General features: G+C 57.0%; 1 protein-coding gene across 1 annotated transcript; it reads left to right on the top strand.

The window, feature by feature from the left end:
* The first annotated feature begins 10,533 nt into the window (after positions 1–10,533).
* On the top strand, positions 10,534–14,349 carry IL17B (interleukin 17B). Its single transcript, XM_056124734.1, has 3 exons — positions 10,534–10,554; positions 11,772–12,055; positions 14,082–14,349. The coding sequence occupies exons 1-3, from the start codon at positions 10,534–10,536 to the stop codon at positions 14,311–14,313; spliced, it is 537 nt and encodes a 178-aa protein (XP_055980709.1). The 3' UTR covers positions 14,314–14,349.
* The last annotated feature ends 1,691 nt before the right edge of the window (positions 14,350–16,040 follow it).

Below are 16,040 nucleotides of genomic sequence, written 5' to 3' on the forward strand. Positions count from 1 at the left end.
GCATGATTGGAGCCAGGGCCCAGTTTGATCCCTCTAAATCTACAGCCTCCTCAGGCCTGCTGTGGGACTTCTAGAAGCAGGCATCCCTGGTCCCCTAAGTGATTCCGACTAGGAGAGACACGGTCTGTGCTGCAAGCGGGAAGGACACTTTGTCACTCTGAGCCACCTAGATATCGAGATCTGCGCCTTGTTTGTAAACACAGTACCACCTAGGTCAGACCAAGACGCCCTGCCAGAGGAAGCAGCTTCATTTTTTCTATGATCTCAGTGGCTAGAAGGAGGAGGGAGGTGGACATTTATAAACGAATTGAACCTAACAGATAATTTTCATGGGACAATCAATGAAAAGACAGCAACAATTAAAGCTTGAGAAATAGTACAGCAGGTAGGGTGTTTGCCTTCCGAGGGGCCCAGCACCCCATATAGTCCCCTGAGCCTACCAGGAGTGATCCCAGACCACAGGGTCAGGAGTAAGCCGTGAGCACCACTGGGTGTGACCCAACTCTCCCCCACCCCAAAACAGAAAGAAAGAAAAGAAAGGACAGCAACAAAACCTGGAGTTTATTGAGTCTAAGATTTGGTCTTAAAAATGAGCAGATTGGGGCCAGAGAGATAGTATAGGAGGTGAGGCGCTTGTCTTGCATGTAGACGACGTTGGTTCAATCCCCAGCACCACACGTAATCCCTCAGACACCAATGGAATCTCTCCTGAGTGTAGAGTTAGGAATAGCCCCTTAGGGGGTATGGTGCCGCCAGCAGGTCAATCTCTACCTGTGAGGCGAGTGCATCAGCAGCCTGATGGCGCCTTCAGAATTCCAGATACCCCAAAATTGCTGCTGTGCCTCTGGCCAGACCCCAAAAACTTGGGGCAAAGTTTACCAAGAAAGTAAACGGCCAAAAGTTAGGTATGTGGGAAACACACCCACAAACCACCTCCGGCTCAGCTATATAATTGGTGGCATGGCCTCTCCGGTTCCTGATTGAACTGCTTAATGGCCATGATCCCAGAGACTCAGAAACAAATCTCAAAACCCAGTGGCTTTTGGCAGAAATGTGTCCTGACCTCACAGTAGGTTACTGTCACCGGGCCACCCCAGGGGGGAAAGGGTGCTGTCCCTCCACCTGCTCCCCCTTGGTGGCTCGGTAGCCGCCATCCTCCAGAGGCCATTGGACAGTCAGGCTTGGGTCCGCAGTGACGAGACATGTTGGGCCTCATGGGATGGGGGCGGAGCCGATCCTGTCCTCCCCACCCCAATGAGACCCCAAGTCATCGCCCACGAATGGCCTTTCTGGCTCCTGATTAAGCTGCTTATCGGCCATGATCCCAGAGACTCAGGAGCAAATCTCGGAACCCAGCAGGTTTTGGCAGAAATCCCTCCAGATTTAAGTGTTAAAATTTCGGAATTTCAAAATCGTGCAGCCACTACTGCAGCCATGTGACATCATATGTTATTCATAGCCAGCAATAGAAAACAAATTGTTTACTGTTGCCTTTTCAGCAAATCTGAGTGTTGGGGGTAAAATCTCAAATAATAATGGTGGGTCTGGTGTCGAAATATTGAATGTGATCAAAGTAGAGAGAGAGTAATGTGGAAATCATCTGCCCCACAGGTAGGGGGAGGGTGTGGGATGGGAGTATACTGGGGTTGTTGGTAGTGGAGAATGGGCACTGGTGAAGGTAAGGGTGTTTCATTGTATGACTGAGACTTAGACCCAAAAGCTTTGTAACTGCTCTCACGGTAATTCAATAAATGAAATTCTAAAAAATGAAAAAAAGTAAGGTGGAGTTCATGCACAACTCAATCAGCTAATCAGTGGCTAAATAAATAGCAGTGCTCCTACATAAAAAAAAGGAAGAGTCCCTGAGTACTTTACAATGTTACCCCCCTTCCATCCAAAAAAAGGAGATTTAGCCAGAGAGATACTCAAAGACTGAGTTCATGTGTTGCATGTAGGAGGTCGAGGTTCAAGTCCAACTACCACATAGTCCCCTGAACATCGAGTCAGGAGTAGTTTCTGAGCACTAATGGATGTAACCTCCCCTCCCCCCCGAAAAAAAAAACAAAAACAAGATGGGGAAGAGTTGCAAATGATTGTGGGATGTCAGGGTCAGAGTCAGCTCTGGGTACAAAGCTGAGAAATCAATCAGAGAAGACTAGAAATGATGAACAAAACTTCTTTTTTGGTGTGTGTGAGGGAGAAACGTATCTATTGGGTGTGGCTGGGTATTGAACCGAGGGCTTCTTACACGCAAGGCGAATGCTCTCCCAAAAGCTGCATCTCCAGCCATAGACAAAGCCTGGTGATTGATTGCCAGATGGAAGGTCCAAACATCACAGAGTTTTCCAAGAATTCACGATTGGGGGAGAGGAGATTGGAGCCATCCTGACCCTTGAATTTCCTCCAGAGCTGACTCAGAGAACATGTCCCCCGGCATGGTCCCTGTTGCCAGAATCATTTCCCTGCTACCAGAGCACAGGCAAGTGTGTTGGGAGTGATTGGCTGGTGGTCGGTGCTTTGTGTACATGTCGAAAGAACAGGGGTCTGCATCTCCAACCACTTCCTCGTGCTCCTTAGAATTCCCTAAGTGGGAGCAAAGGCCAGGATGAGTGGAGATCAAAAGTGCCAGGGACCATAAAGAGACCAAAAGTGCCCTCCAAGGACTCAGCCTCCCACCTCCAGCTCTGCCCTCCTCATGGCCACAAGCAGGTCAGCTCCCTTCTCACACTCCCACAAGCATCTTTACATACATTGCCATGGGGGTGCTACAGAGAGCCAGTGAGGTCCTGTGGAAGTGTGCTTTTCAAGTGCAGATGGCTTTCCCACACAACGGCCACCCCACTTAACCACCAGACAATAGTTGAGAGCTGGACCTGGGTATAGACCTGGACCACCTCTGTGTCCCAGGGGCCAGAGAGACCTTTCAGCCTCTTCTGACACTAAATCATTAAAAATTCTTCCCTGGAAACCAGACTGCGGAAATAGTCAGTCTAGTTCTTCCTCTATCTCACAAGTACAAGGTTGCATGAGACCTTGACCTTCCGATGGAAATTTGGCAAAACTGCACATTCTGAAGACATTGTGACTTCCTCCACATGTCTCAAGGGTGGAGGTCAGGCGGTCCCCAAGAGATGCGGAAGTTCCCTTGGATCCAGGAGATGCAAGAGACTGAGGGGGTCCAGCAAAAGCCTCCAAGCCAGAGGCTGCTAGAAGGCGTTTCGCTGTTGTACCTGCCACCCAGGAGAACAGACATTCGGGTGCTACTCTAGCGCTTGACCTCTGCACACCCAGGGCCTAGCACGGGGCCTGGCTCACAGGTAGTGGTTGACAGAGACATGTCCAAGAGGAGAGCTAACCCTCCTGAAGAAGTTGGCTGGGAAAATGGCTCAGAGGGCTGGGACCCCACACTTTGCCTGCAGGCATCCTGGGTTTGATCTCCAAGACCACATGGTTCTCTAGGTACTACTAAGAGTGCCCCCCAGCACCATTCTCCAGACCTCGAGGGTCTCGGGCTGGAGCGATAGCACAACAAGGAGGGCGTTTGCCTTGCTACGGCTGACCTGGGTTCGATCCCCAGCATCACATGTGGTCCTCTGAGCACCGCCAGGAGTAATTCCTGAGTGCAGAGCCAGGAGTAAGCAAAAAAAAAAAAAAATCCCACAAAAAAAAGACTTTGAAAGTCTCATCGAAATTTCTAGAACAATCCCAGCAACAAACCACCAGCTGGGGCAGTTTTTGACTGTTGTTCTCTGCCCGGTGCAGACCCCAGACTCCAGCTCCTACAACGGAGGCCTGCGCTAGGGCGCCTGTGTCTCTGAGAGTGTGTCAGGGTGTCACTGAGCTGTTTTCCTGGGGCCAGGAGGACCGGGCCAGGGCTTTGCTCTGTTGTTCAGACTGCTGGCTCTGGGTGAGAGGGTGCAGGGGACATATCGCCAGCTCCGCCGGGAGCAGCTCTAGGGGTGTCTGATCTCTCAGCGTTTCCAGGGCTGGGAAGCACAGGCTAGAATCAGACATGGACACTCCCGTTAGACACTTACCACGAACGAGACCTGGCACACCAGCAGAGCAGGGCAGAACGTCATAGACGCCACCGAGACCAGCGCTCTCAGAAGGTGTTCGCTGAGCCAGTGACGATCAACAGCGGGCTGACGAGGCCAGTTCTGACGCGCTGGGTTTAGTTTTGTCCAGACCCTTGTTTGTTTGGTTTGGCCCACACCCAGTGGCGCTCAGAGGCTACTCTGGCTGTGCTCAGGAATTACTCCTGGCCAGCTCAGGGGACCAGAAAGGATTCAGGGATCAAACCCAGGTTGGCAGCGTACAAGGCAAGTGCCTTACCTGCTGTCCTATCTCTCTGGCCCCTAGCTTTGCTCAGATCTTTGTGTGTGTGTGTGTGTGTGTGTGTGTGTGTGTGTGTGTTTAACCTTTTTGGGGTCATACCCAATGATGAACCGGGATTACTCCTGGCTTTAAACTCAGGAATCACTCCTGGCGGTGCTTAGGGGACATATGGGGTGCTGGGAATCAAACCCGGGTGAGCCGTGTGCAAAGCAAATGCCCTGCCCAGATCTTTGAAGCCAAGCTGCACAATGTGCTCCCTCTCACCTGCTGACCCCCCAGACTTCTCTCCGTAAACTGCCAGCAGAGCCCTTTCTTCTCCAGGCCTACAGCCCGGACTTCTGCCTGTGCCAGGACCCGTGCTCTGGGAATTCCACAGCCATAGCACCTCTTCCTGCTCCCACCCAAGAAGTGTGGGGGGGGGAGGGTCTTTCACCTCGAGGTGCAAATCCAGCCAGCAAGAGGAGGAGGTTGATGGCTTGGGAGGGAGAAGGCAGGACTCTGGATCTTGTAAATCCAGAAGTCCTGTAAACTCCCACTGGAGTATAAACATCCCCCAGGGCAGGAGGGAGAGCCGAAGGGGGAGAGTACTGCCCCGGGGCAGGGGCCCGGCGCCTCTGTCCGCCTTGTTTATTCCACAGGCTGCTCAGGCCGCTGCTGCGCCTTCCTGCCCCCCTCCCACCCCACCCCCCTCTCCTCCATCTGGTCTGGGAGAGAGGCTGCACGGCCTGAGGCAGGGTCTGAGGCCTGGACTACAGAGCTGTCAGTGCCGGAAGGGAAAGCCCAACAAACTCGTCCTTTCCCACATCCCAGCCAGACCCAGGACTGTCTCGAGCCCACTCCTCCCCATGCAGGGGGTGCTGGCATTTTGGAAGTTCTGGAACAAAGTCGACTGTCATTGTCATGTGCCAGCCAAGAGGGCAGAGGTAGGAAGCATGTGTCCATCCTAACAGGGCAGAGCCGTGTCTTGGTAAAGCCCCCCCCTTCTCAAGGAGGGCACAGTGGCGGTTCAGAGGGGTGAGGTCACTTGACCAAGGTGCCCTGGCTGCTCCATGGAGGGGCTGGGGCAAAAGTCACTCTCACTTTTAGACTAACCCACAAGGACCCCCGCACCCTGACCACACAGGGGCACAAAGGGCAAGCAATGAGCCTGAACACAGGCCCAGATGGGTACGGATTAAGTGCCAGGGATGTGCCCGGTAACTGCCAATACCTATGATAAACCCACTTGAACAACTCCCTGGGAAAACAGGCTTGTGGAGGGCAGGGAAAGTGGACATGGTCACGTGACCAGGGGTCCCTTCTGAAACTCCTGCCGCAGCCTCTCACACTCTCAGCCTGAATGAAGGAGAGAGGTGAAAAACCGCATCTACCCTCCTCAGCGACAGCTGACAAGTGCGGACCAAGCGTCCTCCGAGAAATGAGCTCCCTCTCGGGGGAGGTGCGGTACCAGGTGGCGTCCGAAGGGCCCTCCACCCTGCAGGGGCCTGGCAGACGGTGCCCTGAGCCCTGGGGGTGGCGGGCACTGCCCGGGAAGGGTACAGAGCTGGTGCTCCAAGGCTATGGCAGAAGCCCCCATGCCCGCAGCCCCAGCCCCCTGTGTGGCCAGTGGGGGAGCAGGCGCTGGCCTGCAGCCCAGGTGGGGGGTCATGGGGACGCGCTGCCCCTCCGTGCATCCCAGGGGCCGCCCACTCACTCGGGTCTTTCCCTTTTTTGAGACTGGAGCTTTGCTGGCTCGGTCTTGTTCCCACCAACAGTGTTCCCGTCCAGGGAGCTTAAAATAGTGCCTCTTGGCTGGGGTTCTGGAGCGAGCAGCAAGGCAGGCATTTGTGCAAATATGGGCCTGGGAGAGGGATCCTGCCCGAGGTGGGGGTGCCGCGCCGGCAGGAAGCAGGAGAGCCAAGACCTGCTGTGGAGGGAGCTGCCCAGCGGCGGGGCTGACTGTCTGTCTGTCTGTCTGTCTGTCTGTCTCCTGCCTCCCACCACGGAGGCAGGTCTTGATCACCATCCTGGGTGCCCCTGACCCCACCGGTTGAGGCTGGGCCACAGGGGACATGGGTCTTCACTTCTGCTGGTTCTGTCCTCACCTCTGCTTTGCCCACAGCCTTTCTGCTAGGGGACACGCTGGCCACCTGCAGAGGGCTGTCACTGCGACAGCCATGCTGTGGCTCCATCAGTGAACACAGCCTTTCCCAGCCTTGATGCCAAGCACCGGCCAGGCCTCGTTTGACCTTCAAAAGGACCGTTGAGGCTTCTTAGGATCCTCCCGGGTCGGGGGAAGAGAAGGGCTCAGGAGAGTCAAGGCACTTTCCTTGGGGCTCAGAGCCCTGACTGAGGTCTCCCCGTGGTTCAGGCCCACACACTCTGGTGGCACCCTTCTTAGGGTGCCGCTGCCCTGACCTCCCAAGTCCAGTACCCTCAACGCCCCCACATTCACCCCCCCCCAGGACAGGTATACCCCCCTGTGGGTCAGAAGCTTGCAGACCGACCTCCTCCCCACCTATCCAGGCTGCGATTTGGGCCACAGGCAGGAATTGTTTCACCAGTGGGGTGAGGCTGGGCCCTGTGACAGTCCCTATGAGCAGATGAGTCGCCCTGTCCCCCTGCCGGGACTCACAGGCACACTGATGCTTGATGAGGGGCAGGTAATGAAGCTGTGTGAGCCTGTTGCCCCATCCGTAGACTGGGGATAAACTCAGAACCTCTTGGGAGACTAACATCCAAGGGCAGTTAGAAACAAGGGTCAGGAGGCTTGTTCCACGGTTGGAAACCTGCCTCAAGGGCTGGGGAGGAGGCAGTGGGGATGGAGAAGGGACCATTATTATGACAATGATGGGCTGGAGAAATAGCACAGTGGTAGAGCGTTTGCCTTGCATGAGGTTGACCAGTTGACCCGGGTTCGATTCCTCCACCCCTCTCAGAGAGCCTGGCAAGCTACCAAGAGTATCTCACCAGCACGGCAAAGCTGGCAAGCTACCCGTGATGTATTTGATATGCCAAACACAGTAACAATAAGTCTCACAATGGTGATGTTACTGGGCCGGCTCGAGCAAATCGATGAACAACGGGAGGACAGTTGGAAGGGATTGCTCTGGATGGGAGATGTATGCTGAAGATGGGTGAAGGACCAAACATTGAAGGCCTTTCAGTATCTGTATTGCAAACCATCATGCCCAAAAGGGAGAAGAGGGAGGGATAAATGTGTGCATGCACGCGTGTGTGTGTATGTGTGTATGTATGTATGTATGTATGTGTATATATATATATATATATTTATATGGAGACAGAGAGACAGAGAGAGATAAGTATAGGCTAGGGGTGGGGTGGGGGTGGGGTGGCATGAGGGAAATGGGACATTGGTGGTGGGAAATGTGCACCAGTGAAGGGATGGATGTTGGAACATTGTATGACTGAAACTCAACCATGAAAGCTTTGTAACTGTATCTCACAGTGATTCAATTAAAAATAAATAAATAAAATAAAATCAGGCCCCCCCCCCCGATGGTGGGGGATTTGCTGAAACAATGCACATGAACGACTCCACCCACCCGTCGCTGGTGTCGAGCTGCTATTATTATTAAGCAGGTGGCAAGATGCTATTATTATTAGCTATTTTCTGAAACTGTTGGGGTGTAGGGGCCCAGGGCCTCCCACACAGGTGTGGTGAGGGCGCACAGCACCCCGCTCGGCATCCCTCCGTCTCTCCTGTGCAAGTGGGGCCCCCTGTGCTGGTCTGTATCACAGAAGGGGGTGCTCTGGGCGCGGGGTGGCCACAGGACCTGTGACCCCCTTTCTGGCCCACAGCAGCGAGAGAAAGGCGTGGAGGGGGGTGGGGGGGCTGCAGCGTGCTTCAGGGTGGTTGGCTTTCTGGTGGCGCCACCTGGTGGCCAGTGAGGGCTGCTGGAGTTCAGCCGACCGCCCTAGTCGGCCCTAGGCTGGCCTTTCTTCAGGGGGACCCATTGCCCAAAGAGCTCAGCCCCCATGGTAGCCCCCCTGCTGCCTTCTGCCCTCGGAGAAGCCCCTGGAGCCCTCCTTCCCAGGCCTTCCTGTGGGGCTGGGTTCCACAGATGTCAGCCAGTGTCCACACCAGAACATCCCTGTGTCCAGAAGACCCTAACATGGGTTGGAGAAAAGAGGTAGCAAAAGGGCCTCCTTCCCCCTGGCGTGCTGTGGATGGTCATTGGGGCCCTTCCCGACTTCTCATGGCACTTGTGTGGGCCCCCCACCGTGTCCCCTCCACTCTGGGGGCTCTGTCTCCCTCACGTCTCAGGAATGACTGCCCACCTGCTCTGGGACTCCTCCAGACCAGCAAGGAGGCCCAGCGCCCAATGCGTCCCTGTGGGCCAGAGCGGCAGGTGTCAGGAGGCCGGGGTCTGCCTGGCCCACCTGTGCCCACCATGCAGGGTAAGCTTGGGCAAGGTCCACCGTCTCTGCTCAGGAAGAAGCCTGGAGGGAAGTGACCCCTGGCTCCTACACTGGCCCTTGTGGAGGGAAGACTCGAGCCAGGACTCAGGAAGTGAGGCACTCCCGAGACGGAAGCACGGGGGTCTCCCAAGACAGGACTGGGACATGGGGGGTCTCCTGGTGGAGTGTGGCGGTTTGAAGGCAGCCCAGTCCCCACCTGCCCGAGAGGCCAGGGAGGGTCACTCAGCTGCTGTCTGCCGACCAGGCAGCTGCCACAGAGAGGCACGGGCTGCCCCGTCCTGCACCCCCACGTATGGGCTCTTCCCCTTTCTAAGGACAGTGGTGGCGGGGCGAGGCCCTCGGTGCCCAGGGAGGTATTTTCAGAGCCCCCTCCGCGGGAGTTTCCACCGTTGAACGGGTCCCTGCTCGCATTTGACCAAATATGGTGCTCTCTCTCCGTGAGCCGCTCCTCAGTTATGCGGTGGAAACCTGCCCTGGACAGATCCATCCCGGGACATTCAAGGGGGCCCTGCGCCTGCATTCTTCTCCTCCCGGGATTCCTGTAAATGGCCAAGAGTGGCCCTTGGGGAGAGGTCACCTCCCAGGGCTGGCCCTGGGTTTTGCCTGGACTCTCGGCCCTCCTGAAAGACTCACGCTCTCCCTCGCCTGCAGCATGTGATGCCAGGACCTGGGGGTCATCTGCCCTCACAGAGTGTGGCCTGAGCATGTGAAAGCAGAACGGAAGGCCACAGGGGGTCGAGAGGGGGACCCCGCTCATCCTCCAGGTCACCCGTGTGATGTGGGTTTTCTTTATTGTAGGATGAGTTTTCAGAGTGAAAAAGTCTTGGGTTTTATTGAGCATTTACTGCAGGCCAGAGCAGGGTCAGCTCTTTAACAAGCCTCTGTCTTCTGCTCTGGGGTTGGGGGTGGGGTGCTCTGAGAGTCCCTTTCAGAGGTGGGGCCTGAGGTGCCAAGAGATTTTAGAGGGAAGCTGACTGAGTCACTTCTCTTTCAGCATGCCCCTCCCATGGTGCATTGAGGGGAAACTGAGGCTGAGAAAGCATGCAAGTTCCCAGTGCCACAGTTCCTGGAGTTGGGGTGGGGGCTGGGGGGAGGGGCTGCCTGTTTGAGGCCAGCCCGGCCGCCCCCAGGTCCTCGTGGGTCCCGGGATTGGCCTTTAAGAGCACCTGGGCTGGTCCTGTTCAGAGCAGACTGCACTGTGCAGAATACAGCTCACACGCCCTGCTACGTGCCCTGCCTACCCTTCACACACCCTCGGAGCCGCCCTGGGCCAGTCCTGCCCTCGCCCTGGCCTCAGCCTCCCGGCCCAGCCTCTGGAGAGTGCCCTGGGGTGCCTGAGGCTGCTTCCCGGGGCCTGGGCCCCGAGACTCCCCTCTCCAGGCCAACCGGGAACATTTGCTGTCCAGACCGACGGCCAGCCTGGGCCCTCCACCCTCGCCCCCTTGCCATCCCAAAGCAAACGAAGCTGATCGTTTCAGCTGGCCTTGTGGGTGCTGGCCGGGCGGCCGGCCGCAGGCCACAGGCGGAGGTGCCACCCGCCAGAGCCCCTCCAGACACACAGGGCATTGTCCCTCGGTCAACAGCCCCTGGGCACCTGGGCTGACTCCTGGCCGGGCCCCCTCTGCAGCAGGCCCGAGGCCCCCGGCTGATGACGAGCCCACCCACCCACTCCCCCAGGAGCCCCCCACGAGCTATAATTGCTTCGCTCCATCCTGTCACTGCCATTCTCTCGCGGCGGGCGGCAGCTGCCGGCCGGCCTCCTGGTCTCTCGGGATGGACTGGCCACTCAGCCTGGTACGTGGCACCTCCCCACCCCCTCCCTCCTCCTTTCAGGGCCCCGGGGTGCTAAGGTCTCTTCCCTATGATTAACGGCCGCCTCTGTTTGATTTGGAACCTGCAGGCGTGAGCTTGCCCCTGCCTCTTCCCCAGATGCGGGGGAGACAGAGCCCCGGGTGTCTGCCAGAGCTCTGGGCTCAGCCCTGCGCTCCAAGGCCCTTTCCGGACGGAGGCATCTGGGGAGACCCTGGCACACTCGGGCTCGGGGTTTTTCCAAAGACTCCCCGGGGCCGGCTGTGTGGCCCAGGGCTAGCCCCACAAGCTCCTCTCCGGAGAGCAGGATTCTCCCCGGGGTTTGCCGAGGGGCAGCCCGGGCAGGCAGCTCGGAGGAGAGGGTCCCTTGTGGGGGTGAAGGTCTCCTGCGAGACTCCAGGGGCTGCAGGAGGAATTTAGTGCCTTACTGTGGAGTGTCTTTTTGCCCGGGGAAACGCCTGTGTCGGGGAGGGCTGGGCTGGAACTTGCTCCCAGGGGTGTAGACTGGCTGTGGGACCTGGAAAATCCAGGAGTGAGGGAAGTCGGGCAGGTAGGAGATGGGCTCGGGGAGGGGGCGCAGGCCCCTCGCAGCCAGCCATCCCAGCTGGCCGTGGGCCACCCCCGTGGACAGGGCGGAGGCAGAGGTAGGTGTAAGGAGGGTGTGGGTGGATGGGGGTGGACAAGAGATGGGGCAAGTAGAGGTGGGAGTCCAGGCGTCCACCAGAAACCTGTCTTGTCCCCAACCTACCTGGCCCCATACTTCCCTCCTTTGCCTCTCCCAACCCCCTCCGGGCAGCCTCTGCCCTCCTCTTCATCCTCTCCTGCTGGAAACCTCAGACTCCCCCTGCCCTCACCTGCCTTCAACCAACCCTGCTACCCTTCCCCCACCCAACCCCAAGGCTGCCAGACTGCAGGTGTGGGTGAGAGGGGGCGGGGGAGGCTGTGTGGATATTGCCTGTCCACTGAGGAGCAGTGGGAGGGGCAGAGGCTGAGTGCAGCTGACCTGACGCAGAGCAGGGCGGGGCAGGGGGACAGGACTGTGCTGACCCCTGTGGTGCCTGGGGGACCAGCCCAGGGCATGATGGAGCCCCCTCTCTTCCCCCTACCTGGGCCCTAGTGTTGAAGCCCCTCCTCCCGCCCACCCCCTCCCCCCCACCTCCAGGAGGTCTGGCTCTCCCCCTGACCCGTGGCCTCTCCCACAGCTGCTCCTGCTCACCGTGTCCATCTTTCTGGGGCTCAGCCAGCCCAGGAGCCCGAGAGGCAAGAAGAAGGGCCGGCTCGGCCCCCTGGCCCCCGGGCCCCCGCAGGTGCCGCTGGACCTGGTGTCCCGGGCCAAGCCCTACGCCCGCATGGACGAGTATGAGAGGAACCTTGGGCAGATGGTGGCCCAGCTGAGGAACAGCTCCGAGCCGGCCAGGAGGAAGTGTGAGGTGGACCTGCAGCTATGGCTGTCCAACCGGAGGAGCCTCTCGCCCTGGGGCTACAGGTAGGTCCTCAGGGCAGCACAGGCAGGCTGAGCTGCCAGCTGGCCCACCCATCTGGTCATTCTCACAGCTCAGAACTGGGATTTCAGGGATTGCATCTGGGACTGGCTTCCTACTGGCTGTGTGACTTTAGCAAGTTGCTTACCCTCTCTGAGCCTCCATGGCCTCAGCTATAAACAGTTGTGACAGCAGTGAATCCTTGGTGGACTCCTTAGTCAATGAGCTCTCAATGCAGGCTCTGAGGTTTTTGTTCCTCCTGTCTCTAGTAATGGACTCATAACCACAGCACTCCCCCCCCCCTCCCCCGTCCTGTCCTCGGTGCCCGGAAGGTACCTTTGTTCTAGCACTTCCAGGGCAAGAGCGGCTAACACCCCCGCCCCCGCCCCCCTTACACCACACACACACACACACACACACACACACACACACACCTCCTGCCAGGCTGGCCCTTCCCAATGGCTTCCTTGTGCGATATCATCTAAGGATACCCACCCGAACCAATCAATATTATCTCAGGGGTGCAGAGGGGTGCACTGTATCCACCCCCACGTGGTCGGGAGCACGGCCAGGTCTGCATCCCCTGCCCACTCATGACACCTCTTCCTACCACATAGGGATGAGCTGGACAAACACAAAGACATAAATGGATTGGGGAGGGTTCTAGCTCACAAACCCACACCATGAATTCTGGCCACATTCGAGAAAATTTTCAGAGCTGGCGTCAGACCCAGCATAGCAGTGCTCACTCACGTGGCCACCAAGCCATGAGCTGCGACCGTCTGATCAATTTAAAATGTGAAGAGTCTATCTGGGCCATGTCTGGGACGTGGCTTATGGAAATATGTGCTAAGAGTCTCGAAGCTGGGTTTATGGGGTCGGAGCAATAGCACAATGAGGAGGGCATTTGTCTTGCATGTGGCCAACCCAGTTTTGATCCCTAGCATCCCATATGATCTTCCAAGCACCTCAGAGTCATTCCTGAGTGCAGAGCCCTGGGTAACCCCTGAGCATCACTGGGGGTGACTCAAAAAAGCCCAAAATAAAATAATAATCTGGCTTTAAGTCCCATTATATCCTTTGATTCTCCAGGGGCATCTTATACAACTACAGGCTCTGGTCAGGGGGCGTGGGCAGCGGGAGAAACCTGGAAGAGACACTGTTTCACACACCCCCCCCCCCCCCTGCTGAGAATGACATGGCCATGCTCCCCACTGAGCAGATAAGGAGACTGAGGCTCAGAGCAGACCTGGACCCCACACTCCTGAGGGCCCATCTGAGCTGCCAGCCTTGTCCCCGGGGAGGGCTGTGAAACTATTTGGTGAAAGGGTAGGAACAAAGTCAGGTGAACTCTGCAGGCCCCGGGCAGCTCTGTGCATTGATGTGCAATGAGGTCATCTCCAGGATGATGATTTCCAGACTGGAGGGGCTGGAGGGGTTCTCGGCCTTCCCCGGGACCTCACAGAGCAGCTGGACCCAGGGTGGGCATCTTACTGGACAAGAGAAGCAAACTGGGTGACTTTGAACATGTAGAGTCATGGGGGACAGAGAGAGAAACCTGCTTTTCAAGCCCTCCAGTTTTCTCGGCAGGAACGTTCCCGGATATCTACCCTCCACACCACAGACTCAGTGTGGAAGAGAAACCTGGGTCAGAGAGACAGGGGTTGCAGAGGGACCTCAAAGCATCTGCCCAACATCCACAGGGCACCGAGCACTGCAGGCTGCCCCCGCCCCTCCCACAGGGTACGGGCACCCTCCACTTGCCCTCTCTCTTTTTTTTCCTCTTTTTTTTCCTTTTTTTTGGTGTGTGGGGGGGGTCACACCTGGCTATGTTCAGGGGTTACTTCTGGCTCTGCACTCAGGAATTACTCCTGTCAGTGCTCGAGGGACCATATGGGAGGCCAGGGATCAAACCCGGCAAGGCAAACGCCCTTCCTGCTGTGCTATCGCTCTGGGCCTCCGCTTGCCCTCTCTCCATCCCTCTCTCCATCCCTTCACTTCTGCCCTGTGCTCTCTCCTGCCTCGGTGCAGCATCAACCATGACCCCAGCCGGATCCCCGCCGACCTGCCGGAGGCGCGGTGCCTGTGTCTGGGCTGCGTGAACCCCTTCACCATGCAGGAGGACCGCAGCATGGTGAGCGTGCCCGTGTTCAGCCAGGTGCCCGTGCGCCGGCGCCTCTGCCCGCTGCCTCCCCGCTCGGGGCCCTGCCGCCAGCGCGCCGTCATGGAGACCATCGCCGTGGGCTGCACCTGTATCTTCTGAGGCCAGGGCTGGGCACAAGGAGAGACCCTCAGCTGTGCTCCCCACAGCGGCTCGGGCAGCAGCTTGGGCAGCGCGTGTTCGGGGGGGGGGAGGGGCGGGGGGTAGATTTGAGATCAGTGCCATGGAGGGCTGTCCAACACCTGAGTTCTCCCACACGGAGACGGGCCATTAAAACATGAGCTATGCTGCTTTCATTTCTGCCGGGGAGGACAGAGTCCTGAGCTTTCTTTTGTCTGTGCTTGTAAGCCCTGTTTTGGCCGTGTGAGGGAGCTTGGTGTAAACTTGGACGGAGTGAAGGAGAGCTCCGTCTCCCCACTGACATCAACCGTTGCTGCCAAGGACGGCCGGCACCGGTCTCTACACAAGCCCTGACCCCTGACTGCATGCCCTGTCTCTACACCCCGCCACCTTCCCATCTCTCCTTCCCACCCATACCCCTACCCCTGGTGGCCTGGAGGATATTGCGGAGCAGGATCCGAACTTCATTCTAGCAGCTCAGTTCTGAGGTTGTTTGCAGGTCAGATCTAGAGGCCAACAAGGGGCACAGGGTCGGGGCTGGAGCGATAGTACAGCAGCAATTTGCCTTGCACATGGCTGGCCTGGGTTCGATTCCCAGCATCCCATATGGTCCCCTGAGCACCATCAGGAGCAATTTCTGAGTGCAGAGTCAGGAGTAACCCCCGTGCATCGCTGGGTGTGACCCCAAAAAGCAAAAAAAGCAAAAAAAGAAAAAGAAGAAGAAGCGCAGGAAAGTGCAGGTTTTCTAATGGGCAGAGTGTTATTATCTCATTCCTACTTTGGACAAACTTGCAGGCTATCGAATGTAGCCTGCCCACAGGGCAGAGTCTGGCAAACTCCCCGTGGCGTACCAAATATGCCAAATACCAGTAACAATGATGGGTCTCATTCTCCTAAAGAGCCTTGAATATACTCTCAGGGCTAGGATGAAGGAGACATTACTGGGGCCTGCTCGAGGCAATCGACGAATAACAGGATGATGAATGAATGAATGAAAAGAGTGTCCTGGAACTCTTTTTTTTTTTTGGCCCTTGGAGAAACACTCTAGAGGTGAGAACGTCAAAGGTGATTCTTTCCTGTGGCAGTAGCCATAAAGGGAGTATGGGGAGATGAATCCCTCATCACCATATGGTTCATGCTGTACTGGGCCAGGCTGGCCCAGTGGGGGCAGGAGAACCCAGGTGGAGGCCACACCTGAGTCTGATCCCCTCAGTTCTGGGTGGGCCTGAAGTGGGGCATTTTCCTTCTTTCTATTTTTTTTTTTAAATTGAATGACTGTGAGATACAGTAACAAAGCTTTCATGTTTGGGTTACAGTCACACAATGATCGAACACCCATCCCTCCACCAGAGCACATTCTCCACCACCAATGTTCCCAGTATATCCCCCCTTTCCAGCCCTCCTCCTGCCTCCATGGCAGGCAATTTTGAGATGGGGCGTTTTCCATCTTGCTGAAGCAGAGACTCATGATGTCGCCGAGGCTGCTGCTCTGGGGACCCCACTTTGAGAACCTCAGCCTTCCATCACGTCATTTTGCTGTTTCGAAAAGGTCATGTACAGGACTGGAGAGATCATAGGGTGGAGAAGGGGCTTGCCTGGCCCAAGGCTGACCCAAGCTTGATTCCCAGAACTACACGTGGTCCCCTGAATATTCCCCGGGAATAATCCCTGAGCACAGAGTCAGGAGTAAGCCCTGAGCACCACTGGGT

The sequence above is a fragment of the Sorex fumeus genome, unplaced genomic scaffold (genome assembly GCF_029834395.1).
Source record: "Sorex fumeus unplaced genomic scaffold, SorFum_2.1 ptg000051l, whole genome shotgun sequence".
Classification (NCBI taxonomy): domain Eukaryota; kingdom Metazoa; phylum Chordata; class Mammalia; order Eulipotyphla; family Soricidae; genus Sorex; species Sorex fumeus.